Below are 15,898 nucleotides of genomic sequence, written 5' to 3' on the forward strand. Positions count from 1 at the left end.
TTTCGGGGGGGGAATATCCCCCCGTCTCGGGCACACAACCACGAGCTGCTAGCGCGACTCTGCCGCCGGAGGTAGCAGGGCTCCTCCTCCTCCTCCTCCTCCTCCTCTTCCTCTGTCTCCTCCTCCTCTTCCTCCTGCCCGCTGCACTGTGGGGCTTGTAGTCCTCTCGCCGCCCCGCACATGGGGCACGACTACATTTCCCGAGGGCCCCCCACATTCTCCTCCTCCTCCTGGGCTTGCTGCGGATCCGGCTCCGGCGGCAGCGGGGCCGCGGGGAGCCCCGGGACCCCCTCACTGCGCCCGGGCGGGTACGGCTCGCCGCCCCCATGCCCGCCGCCCCCCCAGGTACGGCCTGGGCTGCGGGGGTACGGGGTGCTGGGGTGCCCCTAGTGCTGGGGTGCCTGGGCTACCGGGGATGTGGGGTGTCCCCGGGGTGCTGAGGTGCCCGGGGTACCTGGGTTACCGGGGATGTGGGGTGCCCCGAGGTACCTGAGATGCCGGGGATGTGGGTGTCCCCCGAGTGCGCCCCGGGTTGCCCGGGATGCTGGGAATGTGAGGTGCCCTCAGGGTATGTAGGGTGCCCTGTCTCAGGGTGAGCTGGTGCTGCGCACCCACCCCAGCACCCTGCTCTACCACGTGCACCCCAAACCACCCCCCAGCACCTGGAGGAGCCACACAACCCTTGGGTGCTGGGGGGGGAGGCAGATAGGCGCCTGCATGGTGGGCGAGGGTGTATTTTGGGGAGCTTCCCCCCCCGTTTCGGGGAAGGTGCCCCAGGAACTCGCGCACCCCCATCCCCTGCCCACTCGGTGGCTCCCCACAAAATGTGTCGTGCTTCAGTTGCGTCACTTCTGTGTCACTGACATGCAGCTGCGGGGAGAGCATTCCCCCCGATCCCCCCGGGGCTGTCCCCTCCAAACCATGGTGGCCATGACTCCTTGGGGAGCTGTGCCTGAGCTCAGCTGCCCGCATCGCCCATGTCTGCAGGTTGACAACCACGTAGTGTGACAGTGATCCCTTGTCAAAGTCACACCACGATAACCCGTCGATAACCGGGTTCACACAGTGATAACTGCCCATGCTCTGCTCCCTCTCCTCTGCCTGGCTTGCACCAGGGCAGAGGGATGACAGCACTGAGCTGGGAACATCCCTTGGGACTTGTGCCCACCCACCTCGAGTGGTGGCAGCTCTGTGCATGGTCTGGAGAGGTGGAGCTGGGTCTGGCCAAATGGGTTCGTGGCTGGGGTCCCTGCATATGTGGGGACACACATGCCAGGAGTTAGGAGCCAGTGCTCCCAGGGACGGTGGCACTGGGACCGCAGCATGGAACTGTATCCCAGGTTTAATCTGGATTGTTTCCTTTGGGTCAGGGATGAGCAGTTGTAGCCATCCTGGATGGACACGAAAGGAAACGGAGAGCATCTGCTTCCCAAATGGGTTTGGAGCGGAGGGTGGAAAACAGCCTGTCAGGGTCCCAGAGCACATGGCGGGGGCCTGCCCCGCAGAGAGAGGCTGCCCCGCAGAGAGCGGCTGCTGGAGGTGACGATCGCTTACATCTGCAGCCTGGCTTGGGGACGAGGAGGAGATGGGGCATAATGCAGGCAGTCACAGCTGGCAGGGGCCCTGGGCAGGCACGGCACGGCACGGCACGGTGCTGGGGCGGGTGTTTGAAGGGGGTTTAGCCCCGCTCCTTGCCCTTCCCAGCACAGTGGGGGGGCTGCAGTGCTCCATCTGGCACCCAAGCCGGCACCGTCTCTGGGCGGTAACTGTCTGGCAGTAAGTGAGCACCAAATCCCTGCCCCGTTCCCCAGGGACCTATTTAAGAGGTAGGGGCTGTTTGCCCAGCTGTGAGCTCCAGGACATGCGTGTTTTGGTGATGCTCAGGCACCGGCGCTGAAATCCCATGGGAATGCCAGCGAGTCCTCACTGGAGCAAATGGGCACCCCACTTCCCGCTGCTGCTTTTGGTTTTGTTCACGACCGGCTTTCCCCTGCCAGCACCAGCACTGGCTTGTTTCCCCATTAGCTGCGTGCATTATCCGGGGGGGGGGGGGCTCTTCAGAGGTGAGCCCCTCAGTCTTGCCGCGCAGGATGGCAGCGGGGGGGCATGGACTGGGACCATGAACTTAATTTTTAATGACTGTGATTAGTCGTTCTGCAATTAGCAGGGTAATTGGGTTTCTAGACCTTGCTCCCATGGCGTGGATTGGCACACGTGGGTTTTTATGGCTCGAAAAGCACTGTTGGTGACTTGTCGTGGGAGTGGGGAGCACTGGGAGGACACCTGGGCCAGGCCTACTCCCTTCCCTGCCTTCATCCCATGATCGCTAATAGGGTCTCCCTGGCGCTGCCAGGTTTCCTGCAGCCAAACCTCAGGATTTGAACATTTAATGCCCCTCCGGACCGTGAACCTTGTGGCATTTTGCATTCTCCCCAGGCTGGGCGATGCTGCCCAAGCATCGCGTCCTGCTGGGGGAGAGCCAAGGGGCAGCCGCTTGCCTGCAGCTTGGCTAAAGTCCCGCTGACCGCCCAGCTAATGTATAACAAGGGCGGCCCTGTGCCCGGTGTGCACATTAACTTGCTTTCACAAGCAGCACAGTCCCCACGGCTGCTGCCGTTTCCCTCCGGAGCAGCCCCAGCACAGGGCGTCTGCATTCCTCTGCCTCCGGGTCTGCAGCGGAGTGACTTGGCTCAGAGGGAAGCGTTGCTTCAGGGAGAGGGTAAAACACCACTGACTCTTAAAAGGGAGAAAAAGGAGGTGATGGGAGCCGAGGTTGCCCCACCACAGAGCCGGGCGCTTCATGCACTGAGGCTCTTCTATACAGGATTTACAAATGCCGCCTGAAATGGGCCCTCCCGCTTTTGCACAGCAAGACGCGTGGCTGCTTTTCTTTTTGCAAGAACATCTCCTGGGGAGAAGGTAGTGGTATTTATTTGCCTTGCGATTATGGAGGAATTTGAGCCCGTGCCAAATGCTGCTTTCTCCCCAGAAACTGCAGCGACGTGGCTTTTGATGCATTGGAGAGCGCCTGCGGCCAGAGAGGGGCTGCCTGGCCCAGCAAAGCCTGTCTAGCTGACGGTCCCCGGGATAACGCCACCGTCCCGCTGCAGAGCCGGCAGAGCCATGCCCAAGAAGGATGACGGCACCAAAAAGCCGGCATCAGAGACGGTGCCGGACCAGCGCTGGAAACTACAAGTCTTCTACCTCTGCTTCTATGGCTTCATGACGCAGATCCGGCCCGGGGAGAGCTTCATCACCCCGTATCTCCTGGGGGCCGACAAGAACTTCACACAGGCAGAGGTGAGCCATGGGCAGCCTGTCCCCCCTGGTGTCCCCCTTTCCGGACACGATCACCACCCTGGGGCTGGCCAGAGCATCGTCCTGCGGTCCTGGGGTATGGAGGGGTGCAGGCGTGCCATGTCCTGGGCAAGGCGGCGTGTGGTGATGCATGGTGGTGCTTTTGGTGGGGGAGAAGGTGGTGTGGTATGGGTCCAGCTGGCAGCATGTCCCTGTCTCACCGGGCTGTGAGGTCACCCTGTCCCCTAAGTGCCAGGCTCAACTTTCCCCGGCATAAGACCTTGTGACCAGGCTGGCAGCTGATTTTGGGGGGTGATGCCTGATCCCTGCCTGCCTGGGCAGCCAGTGGGATGGCAGGGGGGTGCTGGGCTGGGAGAAGCCCCGTCCCATCCCACTGGGGAGACCCTCCCATGCTGGCACGGTGCACAGGGCTGTGCACCACCGGGCTGCTGGCAACGATGGGGTTAGATGAGGAGAGGGCCACATGTCGTCGTCCCCTGACCAAGGGACACTGACCCCGGTCCCAGCAGGCTGCTGCATCCGTGGGAACGCCGCATTCCTGGCACGGGAAGGGGCCAGGGCTCAGCCAAGCCCCCAGCCGAGCGCGCCGCGGGCCACATTCCTCCCCAAGGAGGTGCTGTGATGGGGGTCAGCGGCTGGTGCCCACCCAAACCGCGCTCCTCCAGGCCGGGGGCATCCCCCAGCGATGTGTCCCATGCTCAGCCCCTCCTTGCGTGCACGGCAGGTGACCAACGTGATCATGCCGGTGCTGACCTACTCCTACATGGCCGTGCTGGTGCCCATCTTCCTGCTGACAGACTACCTGCGCTACAAGCCGGTGCTGGTGCTGCAGAGCCTGAGCCACATCTCCATCTGGCTGCTGCTGGTGTTGGGCACCTCAGTCCTGGCCATGCAGCTGATGGAGTTCTTCTACGGCGTCACCATGGCTGCCCGCATTGCCTACTCCTCCTACATCTTCTCCCTCGTCGCCCCGTCCCGCTACCAGCGTATGGCCAGCTACTCCCGCTCCGCTGTCCTTCTGGGTGTCTTCACCAGCTCAGTGCTGGGCCAGCTGTGCATCACCTTGGGCAGCTTCTCCTTCCTCACCCTCAACTATGTCTCATTGGGCTTCGTCAGCTTCGGCCTCATCCTCACCCTCTTCCTCGAGCAGCCCCGGCGCAGCCTCTTCTTCAACCGGCCCGAGGGGGCTGATGATGGGGCTGCGCCTGCCGAGCTGGACAAGATGGCCAGGGGGGATGGCGGTGGGGGGATGCGGGGCTGGCGGGAGGCGGTGCTGTGCCGTATGCTGCGGGAGGTGGGAGCATTGGCCAGGCAACCCCAGCTCCGGCTCTGGTCCTTGTGGTGGGTCTTCAACTCAGCTGGTTACTACCTGGTGCTGTACTACTTGCATATCCTCTGGAACGAGATCTACCCCACCATGGACAACCGCCAGGTGTACAACGGAGGGGTGGATGCCGCCTCCACACTGCTGGGTACGCTCACCTGGGCTGGGGACACTGGGGATGTGGGGGGACACCCCCGTCCCACTGCATCCCCTGAGAATGGTGATCCTTATGATGTTTTTGGGGATGCAGGGGGTGGTTTGGCAGTGGTGATGAGATAAGCATCACTAGATGAGATGAGCATCACTAGGCTGGGGGACGCAAGGTAGGTCCCGTGCTGGTGAGATGTTCACAGCATCCTTCATCCCCTCCCCAGGGGCCGGTGCCTCCTTCGCTGCCGGCTACGTGAAGATCCGCTGGACGCTGTGGTCGGAGCTGGTGATTGGGGTGGTGACGGCTTTCCAGGCGGGGCTGCTCCTGCTCATGAACACCACCAGCAACATCTGGCTGTGCTATGCCACCTACGTCCTCTTCCGTGGCTCCTACCAGTTCCTGGTGCCCATCGCCATGTGCGTGCTACCCCTGGGAACCTGCTACCACCCTGGCAGCCGGGCTAGCACCAGGGGCTCACCGGTTCCCCCCTCTATCCCAGTTTCCAGATCGCTACCTCCCTCTCCAAAGAGCTCTGCGCGCTGGTCTTTGGGGTCAACACCTTCTTTGCCACGGTGCTGAAGACCATCATCACCATCGTCGTGGCCGACAAGAGGGGCTTGGGCTTGTCGGTGCATCCCCAGGTAGGGATGGGGAGCACCTAGGATGGAGGTGGTCCCCTAATGTTGTGGGATGAAGGGGGGGGGCTGCAAGCATTGCTCTCTCCCCACCTCTCTTGCAGTTTTACGTGTATTTCGGCTACTTCACGCTGCTGGCAGTGGTCTACCTGCTAGCGGCCGTTGGCGTGGGCATCCGGCACAGCTGCTGCAAGCAGCCGGCAGAGCTGGCCTTGGTGAAGGAGCTGTGCCAGCTCCCCGCTGAGGTGCCGGCGCAGGAGAAGAGCTTGGAGGCAGGCACCGTGTGAGCCTGAGCACCGGCACTGCGACCGGGTCTCAGCTCCATAAGTGAGCATCACCATCACCGTGTGCTTTGTCTCCTGTCCCGCCAGCAGTCCGGCCCATTGAGGACATACCCCTTGGGACCTGTTTTCTGCTCCATGGGGGCACGGCTGTGCCCCCCACCAGCCACAAACACAACCAGAGCAGGGGCAGGATGCCCACAGCTGCCACTGTGGGTAGCACGCAGGCATACAGATGGGATCCGGGGGCTTTCCCGGCCACCGGCTCCCCATCATCGTGTGGAGCCAGGCTACAAGAGGATAACATTTCTTTATTCAGTGCCTTTAGAAAATGGTTTATAGGACACAATCGACAAAAAAAAATATAAAGATCCACAGGCTTTAAATTGCATTAATTACACAAAATACAGTAGACTGTAAGAAATAGAGACCATGTGACTCGCACAGCTTTTATGGTAATAATTTCCATAAAATAATAAAAAGCTAGTTACAGATTTATCTTTTTTTCTTTTTTGTTTTTTTAGCACCTTGGATTTGCCCACACCAATTCAAACCAGCTTTGCTGTGCCTTGGCCCCTAGAGCGCTGCAAAGGTGGCACGGGGAGGGGTGGTGGTGGCGGTGCCTGCCCTCGGTACCAAGCATGTTCAACATGCACACGCTCATAAACACACGCCAAGGGCACACCTGGCCCCACATCAGGGCCACTCCATCGCCCCAGTCCCTGCGCTGGCCTGGGTGTGGCTGTACCTGGGGTGGGGGGCACAGCGGGGATGGGGGGACCAGACCCCCCCGGGGCTCATGAGCTGGGGGCTGGAGGCGAGGATGATGATGGGGGGGCTGGGTGGGATGGTCCTTACCTGGGGAGGACGGAGACCATCTGTGGGGAGCCCCGGCACCGCCTTGGGACGGTCCCTTGCTTGGGAGGTATGCCAGAGTTTCGGCTGGAGAAGACCCTGTGGCCCCAGCAGCAGGGATTTGGGTCTGGCCCCGAGCTCCTGGCAAAGACAGTGTGGGGCTGGGGGGGGGGGGTGTCAGAGAAACCCCCCCAAGGCTTTCCGGGAGGGCACACCTCATGGCAGTGCCAAAATCTTCCTGCCAAGCATCCTCCCGCCCAGCCACCCCAAAAAGAGCATCCAAGCGGGTGGTGGATGCAAGCTGACGTGGTTAAATATTAGGGGTTAGAAGACAAGTGGAGCGAGAGGAGGAGGAGGAAGGCAGCCAGCCCATGTCTGCCCTGCCCCAGGTGGGATGCGAGCCCCTGCCGACCCAAGGCAGGGGCAATGGCGATGATACTCTTTGGCTTCAGGTCTGCGGGAGAAGAAAACCCTGCGGGGCGAGGGCAGGAGATGGTGGGCCTGAGGACCACGGGGGTGCCAGGGTGCAGGGTGGCCCGACCCTCCTCAGGGAGATGTCAGGTACCCAGGGGATGGGGACGGGGGGTGTGTCACTTTTTGGCAGCAGTCATGAAGCTGTTCTCGATGCAGAGGACGACGAAGGCATGCTGGCAGCTGCTGGCTGCCTGCTCCAGCAGCTTGCCAGAGCCCAGCGAGGAAGCCTGGCCGGTGGCAGCACGCTCCTCTGTCCGCCATGTCTCACAGTAGCTCTCGGGCAAGCGCCGGCCCTTGGCATCCGAGCCGTGCCAGATGCTCTTCTGTGGCCTAGAAAGGAGAAAGGGGGGGGGGGGGGGCTGCTGCTGCACCCACTGCGGTCCAGACCCCCATCTCCCCTCCTTCCCCATCACTCGATCCTGTGCTCACCATCCTGCATCCCGCAGGACATCCCGGCCGTCGAAGGAGAGGATGCGGGCGCCGGCTCGCAGTGGGGCCCCGCTGCCCGTAAAAAGGGCTTCCCAGTTACTGAAGAGCACTTCGTCCTGGTGTGGGGGTGGAAAAAGGGGGGGGGTGGTCAGCCCTGCCTCCACCCTGAGAGCATCACAGGAGTTCTGAGCACAGGCAGCCCCTGGGGAGGGGATGCTCTGCGGTCACTGCCATGCAGATGGATGGTGGCTTTGGGATGCTCTGCATCCCTCAGAGCTTGCGGGGTGTCAAGAAGGGGACACACATACCCGGAGGTTGACAATGGGCACAGCGGCGCGGTCGGCCCTGCGCACGATGCTGTAGAGGTCCTGCAGGCGGGAGGAGAGGAAGGCACGGAAGGTGCCGGCCAGCCCGACCTGCCGGGCTTGCTGGAAGCATTGGAAGTCAGCGCCCCGGATGCCGCGCATGCCGCCGCTCAATGGGGCATTCAGGGCCACCAGGTGAAGCTGCGAAGAGGGGACAACAGGGATTGAGGTACATGGCTTTGGCCACCATCATCACCTTCCCTTGGCCGGCATGCGGCACTCACGGCGGGCTGGAAGTCCTGGTGCACGTGGGCAGCCACGGGGGCTGGATCCGGCCGGCGGTGGATGTAGTAGCTGTTGAGGAGCTCGTGCTGGTGGTGGAGCAGGGGTTGCTCAGGCAGGCGGTGCTGGTTGGCCACTACCTCATCCCCGCGCCAGGGTCGGGCGGTGGGTGGTGGGCCGTGGTTGCGGAGGGGGTGCAGGGGTCCACGGGGCTGGAGGGGGGGCTGGGGGCCAGTGTAGTGGATGCTGGGGGGCTTGTCGTACACCTCATTGTCCTGGGGAGGGAGGGAGAGACAGGCTGAAGGTTGGTGCTGCCCTGGGCAGAGATGGGGATGGTTAGGGGTGGGGATGACGATGGCGATGGGGGTGGGGATGGATGGATGGACATGGGGATGGGGACAGGGAACTCACCAGAGCCGAGCTAGAGATCAGGGTGTGCTCCTCCAGCTGCAAGTACATGGCACATCAGATCCCAGCCACCCCCCTCTCCTCATCCTTGTGCAAGGGTGGGGGGACACCCGAGTACCCCCAAAAGATGCCACTGGAACCCCAGGGTGATGCTGCCTGCAGGCCCTCAGAGCCAGGCAGTGCAACTCAAGATGGGGTGCCACCTTCACCCCCCCACACTCACCAGCACCCGGCGGAAGCCCCCACGCAGGCGGACATAGAGTTCTTGCCGGTCGGTCAGGAAGACGAGGCCACCCTCGGGCAGCTCGTGCATGGCACTCAGCATCGCCTGGTAGGTCGGCAGGGTGCGCAGCTGTGGGCATAGCCCGGCGGGTGGCTCAGGGCTCGGCTGGCCAGCCTGCAGGCAACACCCCCCCCGCCCAGAGCCCCAGCTCACCCCCAAGGACGTCGCGCTGGTGCCTGGTGGCCCGGGGGGTCCTGGTGGTCCGGGAGGGCCGGGGATGCTGATAGCTGAGAGGAAGAAGGCGAGATGGAGAGGGCTACAGCACAGGGCATGGGGAGGGAGATGCAGGGGGTGTAGAGAGTGATGCGGCGTGTGCAGGGAGGGATGCAGTGGCACAGGTACTCACCTTGTCTGTGGGGCCCTGGGAAGGAGGGTGGACCAGGGGGGCCAGGAGGGCCAGGGGGGCCCTGCTGCCCCTCGTATCCAATACCGGGGGGGCCCTGAGGTCCGGGAGGCCCTGGTGGCCCAACAATACTGTCCCCCTTGGGACCCTAGGCAGTGTGAGAGAGCATCCCTGGAGCAAAGCATCTGGGGATGCCACCCTCCCCATGCTCTCCTCGTCCCCAGCGCCGTGGGGTACTCACTGGCAGCCCGGGGTAGCCCTGGGGCCCTGGAGGCCCCGGCAGCCCGGAGACGCTGGGACCGTAGAGTGGGGTGCTGCCCGGCTCGCCCTTCTCGCCCTTGGGACCTGCGTCCCCCTTGTCACCCTGTGGGATGGCACGGTCTTAGGGTGAGCAGCCAGGGCGCACCCCGGTACGCCAAATTGTGCTGGGTGCCACCCCGTGAGCCGCCGGTGGCAGGCAAAGGGCTTACCCGCAGGTTGACACCGAAGTGACTCAGGTCATAGGGGAAGTGGCCTGTGGAGAGGGAGAGGAGGGGAGAGGAGAGCTGGGGTAAGCACAAGCCACCCCCTGCCCACCTCTGCCTGCAGGGATGGGTCACCCACCTGGGGGTCCCGGGGCTCCGGCATCGCCTTTCTCTCCCTTTTGTCCTGGAAACTGGTGGAAACCTGTGGGGAGCAGCAGAGAGATACCATCTCAGTGCTGCAGCATCCCAGCCCCAGCTCTAATGGAGGGGGTCCCATTCCCCCCACCGGCCTTGTTGGAGGTCCCCGAACTGCCCCAAGGAGGCTGGGAGAAGGACACCCCCTTACCGGGGAAGGCTGGCAGCGCGGGATGGCTGGTGTCGCTGAAGGCCTGTGGGGATGCAAAGGAAGCAGCTGCAGAGACAGCAGCATCCTTGGGGACCCCCACCTGATGGCAGCCCCACATGCCAGCCCTGGCTGGGATGTCACCAGAGTGTCCTCCATCCCCTCCAGCCAAGCAGGGGTCACTGGGAGGACATGGTCACCAGCCCTCAGCTTCCCCCATCACAGTGATGGTGTTGTTACTCACATTGCTGCTGTCGTAGACTATGCTGCCAGGCAGCCCAGGGGGGCCTGGGGGACCCGGGGGTCCTGGGGGACCCTGCGGGGGGAGAGAAGATGTGTCAGGGTCCTGCAAAGTGGACAATCCCTGTGGAGGGGGACACCGGGGCCATACCCTGCCCCAGAGGGGCAACCAGTCCCTGAAAGAGGGAGGCATGGGCCCTTTGCCAAAGGGATTCAGGTCCCCAGGGAGACCCTCGGTGTGTGTGTCCCCATCTGCTGGGCCAGCAGCCCAAGGGGACTGCGGCAGTGCTCACCTGCAAGCCCAGCACACTACTGACATCCGCGGGGTCACCCTTCTCGCCCTTCAGCCCATTCATGCCAGGACGTCCCTGTGGATGAGCAGCACAGATGACCCTTGTCCCCGTTCCCTGACCAGCTCTGGGGTGACACCCCGGCATCACCGCTGGCACCACCCCACACCTCGGCACCTCAGGGACACGATGGGGTTTGGGGTTCAGTGGGTGCAAGATGTGCAAATGGGGTGGGGGTGATGTGGTGGAGGAGGCAATGGCCAAGGGGACAAACAAACCAGGAGCAGGTCTTACGGGTCTGCCTGGAAAGCCGATCTCTCCCTTCATCCCTGCTCGTCCCTGGGGACCCTGGAGGGGAGAGAAGATGAGAATGGAGGTGCTCAGAGTGGGGGCACCCCCCATCCCCCTCTGCCCTGGATCAGCCTCATCCCTCCCTGTAGGATAAGAGGAGGACAGTGATGGTGACTTACCAAAGGTCCCATCGGTCCCCGCAGCCCTGGCTCCCCCTGCAGACAGTGGACAGGGAAAGGGCATCACCACCAGGACCACCCGGCACCCGTCGCACGGGGACGTGCCCCCTGTTCCTGAGGCACACCCACCTTTTCTCCTTTCACCTTTGCAGTGACCACAGTCCCATCGGGGCTGATGATGACGCCAGGCTCCCCCTTCTCCCCCTGCAAGAGAGGAGGAGGCGCGAGGGGAGATGGAGGGAGCAGGCTCCCTCCCACGGTGGGGCTGGCATCACCACTGTGACCTGGTGGCCAGGCAGGATGGGGGACCAGGAGCGTGACCACCCCACAGGGCGGAGCTGGCCCAGAGCAGTTACCTTCAACCCTGGGGAGCCCTGGGGACCAGACAACCCCCGGTCTCCTTTCGGTCCCACCGGGCCCTGCAGGGAGGAGCACAGAGCCCGCGTCAGCCCTGACCCACCAAAGGCAGACCCCGATGACCACCCTGGCATCACTGCAGCAGGACCAGCAACCAGATGTTTCACCAAAGCATGCCCAGAGTTTTCACTCTGACTCCCCCTCTGGTGCCCAGGCACTGCCCCATGCCCCACTGCAGGCACCAGTGCCACCCCTGCAGTCCTCAGGCCTGCCACGAACTCACCGGGAAGCCGGCGTGACCCGGTCTGCCCTGCAGAGAAAAGCAGAGATGCCCATATGAGCAGACCCCGTCTTTCCAAGAAACTGGGTGCCCTCCTGGCACTGCCGGAGGGGTGCGGGTGGCAGGGGGCACCTACCTCTGGACCGGGCAAAGCTGCCAAAGACTTCTGTAAAAAGAGATAAAACAAGGTTTTTCACCCCGAGCTTTGCTCTGAAGAGGTCAGAGCTCCTGGAGAAGTCTCTCTTGGTCCCCTTGCATGATGGGTGCTGGGCAGGACCCCCCTCCTCCCCCCCCGGTTTTAGCTCCCCCAAGCTGCGATGAAGCCAGGACCCACCACTTACATCTTCACTTGAGACAGCAATGACCTGTCCAGGGGGACCAGGTGGACCGGGGGGGCCGGGCAGCCCCACACCATCTTGGCCTTGCTCACCCTGGAAGACACAAGCTGTCAGCCCCAGGGCCACCGCTGGCCAGTCTCCGTCCCCAGCCCAGTGGCACCTACCTTCTCACCGGGGCTGCCTCTGTCACCTTTGGGTCCCTGGAAGGAGGAGCAGGCAGGGGTGAGCTTCCTGCTTGGCACCACACGCAGCTGGACCCTGGCTCACAAGCGGAGACCCCCTCCTGCCTGCGGCTCAGCAAAACCTTTCAGGCCAACCCCCCCCCGCCTGCAAGGTCCAGGCAGCAAGCCAGGGTGGGATGCTTTTGGGTGGAGGTGGTGGCAAGCAGGGTGGCAAGCTGATGAGTATGGGGTCCCAAGCAGCATGGGCACCCCTGGCACACAGTGAGCATGGACCCAGAGCAGGGGAACAGCTGAAGGCACAGGGGGGGTGGATTTTGGCTGCTGGGGGCAGATTTTGGTTGCTGGGGTTGAATTTTGGCTGCTGGGGATGGGGCTGCTGTAAGTGGCCCTGCAGTGCGCAAGGGTACCCCGCCTGGAGCAAGGCGGGGCTTCTGGAAAGGGGGAGCTGATGCTCCTACCTGCGGTCCGGGGAAGCCCTCCAGTCCAGGGCGGCCATCCACGCCGGGCATGCCAGCATCTCCCTGCAACAAGACGCGGGAAAGGGCAAGATGCAGTACAGAGCATCCTCCCAACAGCCCCAGGTTGGGGAGCACAGGGGTCTTCCTCAGCACTCCACCAACCCCAGAGGCTCACACACAGCCCGTCCTGACCTCCTGGCACTCCTACCTTCAGTCCTGGCAAGCCGGGCTGCCCAGGGCTGCCGACCTCCCCCTGCAATGAAAGAGGTATGACAGCAGGAGCATCCCCACAGGCTGCCTGTGGGCATCCTGCACGGATGGAGCCAGGCTCCTGCAGCTGCCTCTGGCAAAGGGCAAGGAAGGTGTTTGAAGGGCTCCTCACCTTCACCCCCGGCAGTCCCGGCACCCCCTGCAAGCAACAAGAAGGGGACCATGAGCGTGGGGTGATGGCAGGGGACACAATGGTGGGGGATGCCCCAGGGAGCCCAAGATGGAGGGAGGGAAGGGGCAAGAATGGAGCTACCTGTGGTCCTTCAGGTCCGGGTGGTCCGGGGGAGCTGGCAGCGAACGGCAGCCCCGAGCCCTCCATGTCGCCCTAGGCAGGGGGAGAAGGGGCTGAGCCACATCTGCCCCCTGCTCCAGCTCATCCCACCCTCCCATCACAGGGGTGATCACTTACAAATCCAGCCTCATAGACTGGCCCTGGTGGTCCCGGGGGACCAGGGGGTCCCGGCTGCCCTCGGGGTCCGATGGGCCCAGGAAGGCCAGCTAACCCCATTTCTCCCGGGGCTCCTGCTGGTCCCATTTCTCCCTTGCTGCCCTGCAAAGGGGACAAGAAAAAAAAAGGGCACAGATGGGACAAGGTGGCAACAGTCCGTGTCTGGAGCCTGCAAGTGGGAGGCAGCGCATCCCCTCCCGCATCTTCAAACCACCCCTTGGGACAGGGCACAGATGCTCCCCTGTCTCCGGGGCAGAGGGTCTTTGCAGTATGGGACATCGCCCAGCTCCGGCATCCCTCGTCCTGGCTGTCCTCGCATGGCCCTGGCTCCCCGTGCGATGAGCACGATGGCCACCAGAGGCTCATCTAAAATCATAAATGTGATATTTTTTGCATGCACTGCTGGCTCCGATGCAGCGGCAAAGCTCAGCACTGAGGGGGGATGCTCACAGGCACCCTTGATCTTTGCTACGGGTCTTGGAGCAGCAGGATCAGTCCTTATGCCCACTGCCGCCCCATCTGCCCTCTCAATGTCGGCAGCATTAAGAAACCTTAACTCTTGAGGGTCTTGCCCCCAGCTCAGGCTGTGGTGGATGGGTCATCCCAAGGGCATCCTGGACCCCCAGGGAGGGGAGGGCGATCGTGTGCGTCCCAGCAAGCCTTTACCTCCACCCTCGGGGATGCAGGGTGGAAAGAAGCTCATGCAGGCAGGCAGGAGAGCGATGCGCAGAAGATGGGGTGTTTCCCAGAGGGGTGCGGGCACGCAAAACCCCCCAAGCAAACCCTCTTCTGTGCCTTGAAACACCGTTTGGCTTGCCTGCCCACTTCTTGAGGCAGCAGTGCCTGGACCAAAGCCAAGTGAGGGTGGTAGGAGCCTGGCGAGCATTCCGGGGGTGATTGGTGGCTCCACACACCCTTGAGCCATGGCCCTACTCTGCTCCAGGAGGAACCCAAATACCAGCATCCCCCTCCCTGCTCCGGCACGAGGTGGCCCCCAAAGCAGCATCCCTTCCTCCAGTCTGCAATGCACGTGGGACCCCCTGCCAAGAAACCCACCCCAGGCACAGTACCTTGGGTCCCGGTGCACCAGGGAGGCCAAGGTCACCCACATCGCCCTGGGGAGGAGAAGGAAGGAGAAGAGAGTGTGAAGAAGCTGCCTTGCTCCAGGAGCAGGTTGCTGCTCTCCAGTCCAGGGATGGAGGGAGCTGGGACCTCCCCAAGATGTGCCAGGGGACCGAGCGGCAGCTGCTGTGGCCCCCCCTGGGGTGCCAGCTGCCTCGCGGGGGAACCATGACATGCTTCCAGGGGACATGGGACACTCACCTGTTCTCCTTTGGGCCCCAGCTGCCCAGCCGCCCCGTCTCTTCCAGGAGGACCCTGAGGACCCTGCAAGATGCCCAGGAGCTGGCTCCAGTGCAGGGAAACCCCGTGGGGCTGGTGGGCACAGAGCCCCCCACTGCCACAAGGGGCAGTTATGGCCACATGGCTGCAGGGGGGCCCTGGGATGGGTCCCCTTGGCCGCCCCATGCACCTACCGCTGGCCCCGGGGGCCCGGGGGTCCCATCCCTGCCTGGCAGCCCTGGTGGTCCCAGCAGGTCCGTGAGGTTCATCCCAAACCGTCCTGGCTCCCCTGGCAAACCAGGCACGCCGGGTGGCCCTGGGGGACCGGGTGGCCCTCGTGGACCCTACAAGAGAAGGAGGGGAGGACGGCTAAGTGTGTCCCCCCACTCCCTGACAGCAGAAGGTGACCTGCACTCACCCGCAGGCTCTCCAGGTCGCCGCCGAAGCCAGAGCCCTCCATGTCGATGAAGGTCTGGGGAGAAGCAGAAGGGTGATGTCAGGCACTGATGGCCAGAGCTGGGGCGCTCGGTGGCGCGGCGATGCTGCGCAGGGGCTGACGGCAGCATCTCACTCCTCTATGTGCCCCCAAACCCGTGTCCCAGGGGGCACCCACCAGCTTGTCGTGCTTGGAGGAGGGTCCTGGCAGTCCTGGGGGACCGGGTGGTCCAGGCGGTCCCCTTGGCCCCATGCCTGGGTCACCCTGGCACAGAGGAGAGAGCGCAGTTTGCGAGCATAGCCCAGCTGCCCGTGAGAGGAAGGGGGGGCAGCAGCATGTGCCATCTCCCCACACCAGCACTGGCACTCACCTTCTCCCCCTTCAGACCAGGCTCCCCTGGCGTCCCAGGGAACCCCTGCGGTCCCATATTGCCCTGCGAAGGGGAGCAGTGGGGGGTCAGTGGGCAGCAAGACAAGGGGGGTGGCCAGCACCCATTGCCCCGCCACCCCCCCACCCCCCACTTACGGGTTTGCCATCCTCGCCAGGATCGCCCTAGGGATGGCAGAGAGGGGAGAGGTCAGTGTGCAGGCAGGCAGGCAAGCAGGCAGGGCTGGGGGGGGAGAAGATACCCGAGGGGCAGGGAGCTTGACTCACGGGCTCGCCGTCCCTGCCAGGGGCTCCGTCCTTCCCCGGCGGCCCTGGGGGACCAGTGACCTGCTCCACCATCAAGCCATTAGTGTGCTGCGAGAGGGTCCCGGGGGTGCCGGGGTCACCCGGCTCCCCTTTCTGGCCCTTGGAGCCAGGGTAGCCAAATCCAGCGCTGCCCTGGGGAGCGGAGGGAAAAGAGGATGGGTGGCACGACCCCAGGGGTGGCAGCCCAGGCAGGCATGGCT

General features: G+C 63.5%; 2 protein-coding genes across 5 annotated transcripts in view; one reads left to right on the forward strand and one right to left on the reverse strand.

Moving 5' to 3' along the window:
- Positions 1-208: 208 nt before the first annotated feature.
- Positions 209-6,207, forward strand: SLC19A1 (solute carrier family 19 member 1). Of its 3 annotated transcripts, none has more exons than XM_076341991.1 (6): positions 209-345; positions 2,990-3,300; positions 4,043-4,790; positions 5,017-5,209; positions 5,293-5,434; positions 5,533-6,207. In XM_076341991.1, the coding sequence occupies exons 2-6, from the start codon at positions 3,124-3,126 to the stop codon at positions 5,713-5,715; spliced, it is 1,443 nt and encodes a 480-aa protein (XP_076198106.1). In that variant the 5' UTR covers positions 209-345; positions 2,990-3,123; the 3' UTR covers positions 5,716-6,207. The 3 variants fall into 3 exon arrangements, with proteins under 3 accessions (XP_076198106.1, XP_076198107.1, XP_076198108.1); XM_076341992.1 differs by lacking the exon at positions 209-345 and adding an exon at positions 2,612-2,719; XM_076341993.1 differs by lacking the exon at positions 209-345 and adding an exon at positions 2,735-2,919.
- The window catches only part of COL18A1 (collagen type XVIII alpha 1 chain), a 41,704-nt gene continuing 31,806 nt past the window's right edge, over positions 6,001-15,898 (reverse strand). For both annotated transcript variants that reach the window (XM_076341990.1, XM_076341989.1), the window contains 35 exons: positions 15,660-15,830; positions 15,531-15,557; positions 15,376-15,438; positions 15,183-15,269; positions 14,988-15,041; positions 14,764-14,913; positions 14,552-14,614; positions 14,299-14,343; positions 13,190-13,330; positions 13,034-13,105; positions 12,893-12,919; positions 12,719-12,763; positions 12,511-12,573; positions 12,035-12,070; positions 11,874-11,963; positions 11,669-11,698; positions 11,536-11,562; positions 11,252-11,314; positions 11,025-11,099; positions 10,896-10,931; positions 10,720-10,773; positions 10,429-10,503; positions 10,140-10,211; positions 9,899-9,941; positions 9,692-9,754; positions 9,559-9,602; positions 9,330-9,452; positions 9,092-9,236; positions 8,899-8,972; positions 8,686-8,814; positions 8,466-8,501; positions 8,057-8,329; positions 7,776-7,973; positions 7,468-7,583; positions 6,001-7,368 (listed from right to left, as the gene is read on the reverse strand). In XM_076341990.1, coding sequence (XP_076198105.1) covers positions 7,155-7,368; positions 7,468-7,583; positions 7,776-7,973; positions 8,057-8,329; positions 8,466-8,501; positions 8,686-8,814; positions 8,899-8,972; positions 9,092-9,236; positions 9,330-9,452; positions 9,559-9,602; positions 9,692-9,754; positions 9,899-9,941; positions 10,140-10,211; positions 10,429-10,503; positions 10,720-10,773; positions 10,896-10,931; positions 11,025-11,099; positions 11,252-11,314; positions 11,536-11,562; positions 11,669-11,698; positions 11,874-11,963; positions 12,035-12,070; positions 12,511-12,573; positions 12,719-12,763; positions 12,893-12,919; positions 13,034-13,105; positions 13,190-13,330; positions 14,299-14,343; positions 14,552-14,614; positions 14,764-14,913; positions 14,988-15,041; positions 15,183-15,269; positions 15,376-15,438; positions 15,531-15,557; positions 15,660-15,830 — 3,024 coding nt within the window. In that variant the 3' untranslated portion in view covers positions 6,001-7,154. The remainder of the gene's footprint in view (positions 7,369-7,467; positions 7,584-7,775; positions 7,974-8,056; positions 8,330-8,465; positions 8,502-8,685; positions 8,815-8,898; positions 8,973-9,091; positions 9,237-9,329; positions 9,453-9,558; positions 9,603-9,691; positions 9,755-9,898; positions 9,942-10,139; positions 10,212-10,428; positions 10,504-10,719; positions 10,774-10,895; positions 10,932-11,024; positions 11,100-11,251; positions 11,315-11,535; positions 11,563-11,668; positions 11,699-11,873; positions 11,964-12,034; positions 12,071-12,510; positions 12,574-12,718; positions 12,764-12,892; positions 12,920-13,033; positions 13,106-13,189; positions 13,331-14,298; positions 14,344-14,551; positions 14,615-14,763; positions 14,914-14,987; positions 15,042-15,182; positions 15,270-15,375; positions 15,439-15,530; positions 15,558-15,659; positions 15,831-15,898) is intronic.

The sequence above is a fragment of the Aptenodytes patagonicus genome, chromosome 6, assembly GCF_965638725.1.
Source record: "Aptenodytes patagonicus chromosome 6, bAptPat1.pri.cur, whole genome shotgun sequence".
Lineage (NCBI taxonomy): Eukaryota > Metazoa > Chordata > Aves > Sphenisciformes > Spheniscidae > Aptenodytes > Aptenodytes patagonicus.

What these genes read in the sequence shown, in the direction of transcription:
- SLC19A1 (XM_076341991.1), top strand. Translation starts at nt 3,124, where the DNA reads ATGCCCAAGAAGGATGACGGCACCAAAAAGCCGGCATCAGAGACGGTG. An exon ending in TGCCGCCTCCACACTGCTGG is followed by an intron (nt 4,791 to 5,016) that starts GTACGCTCACCT and finishes TCCCCTCCCCAG; the next exon opens with GGGCCGGTGCCTCCTTCGCT. An exon ending in TTCCTGGTGCCCATCGCCAT is followed by an intron (nt 5,210 to 5,292) that starts GTGCGTGCTACC and finishes CCTCTATCCCAG; the next exon opens with TTTCCAGATCGCTACCTCCC.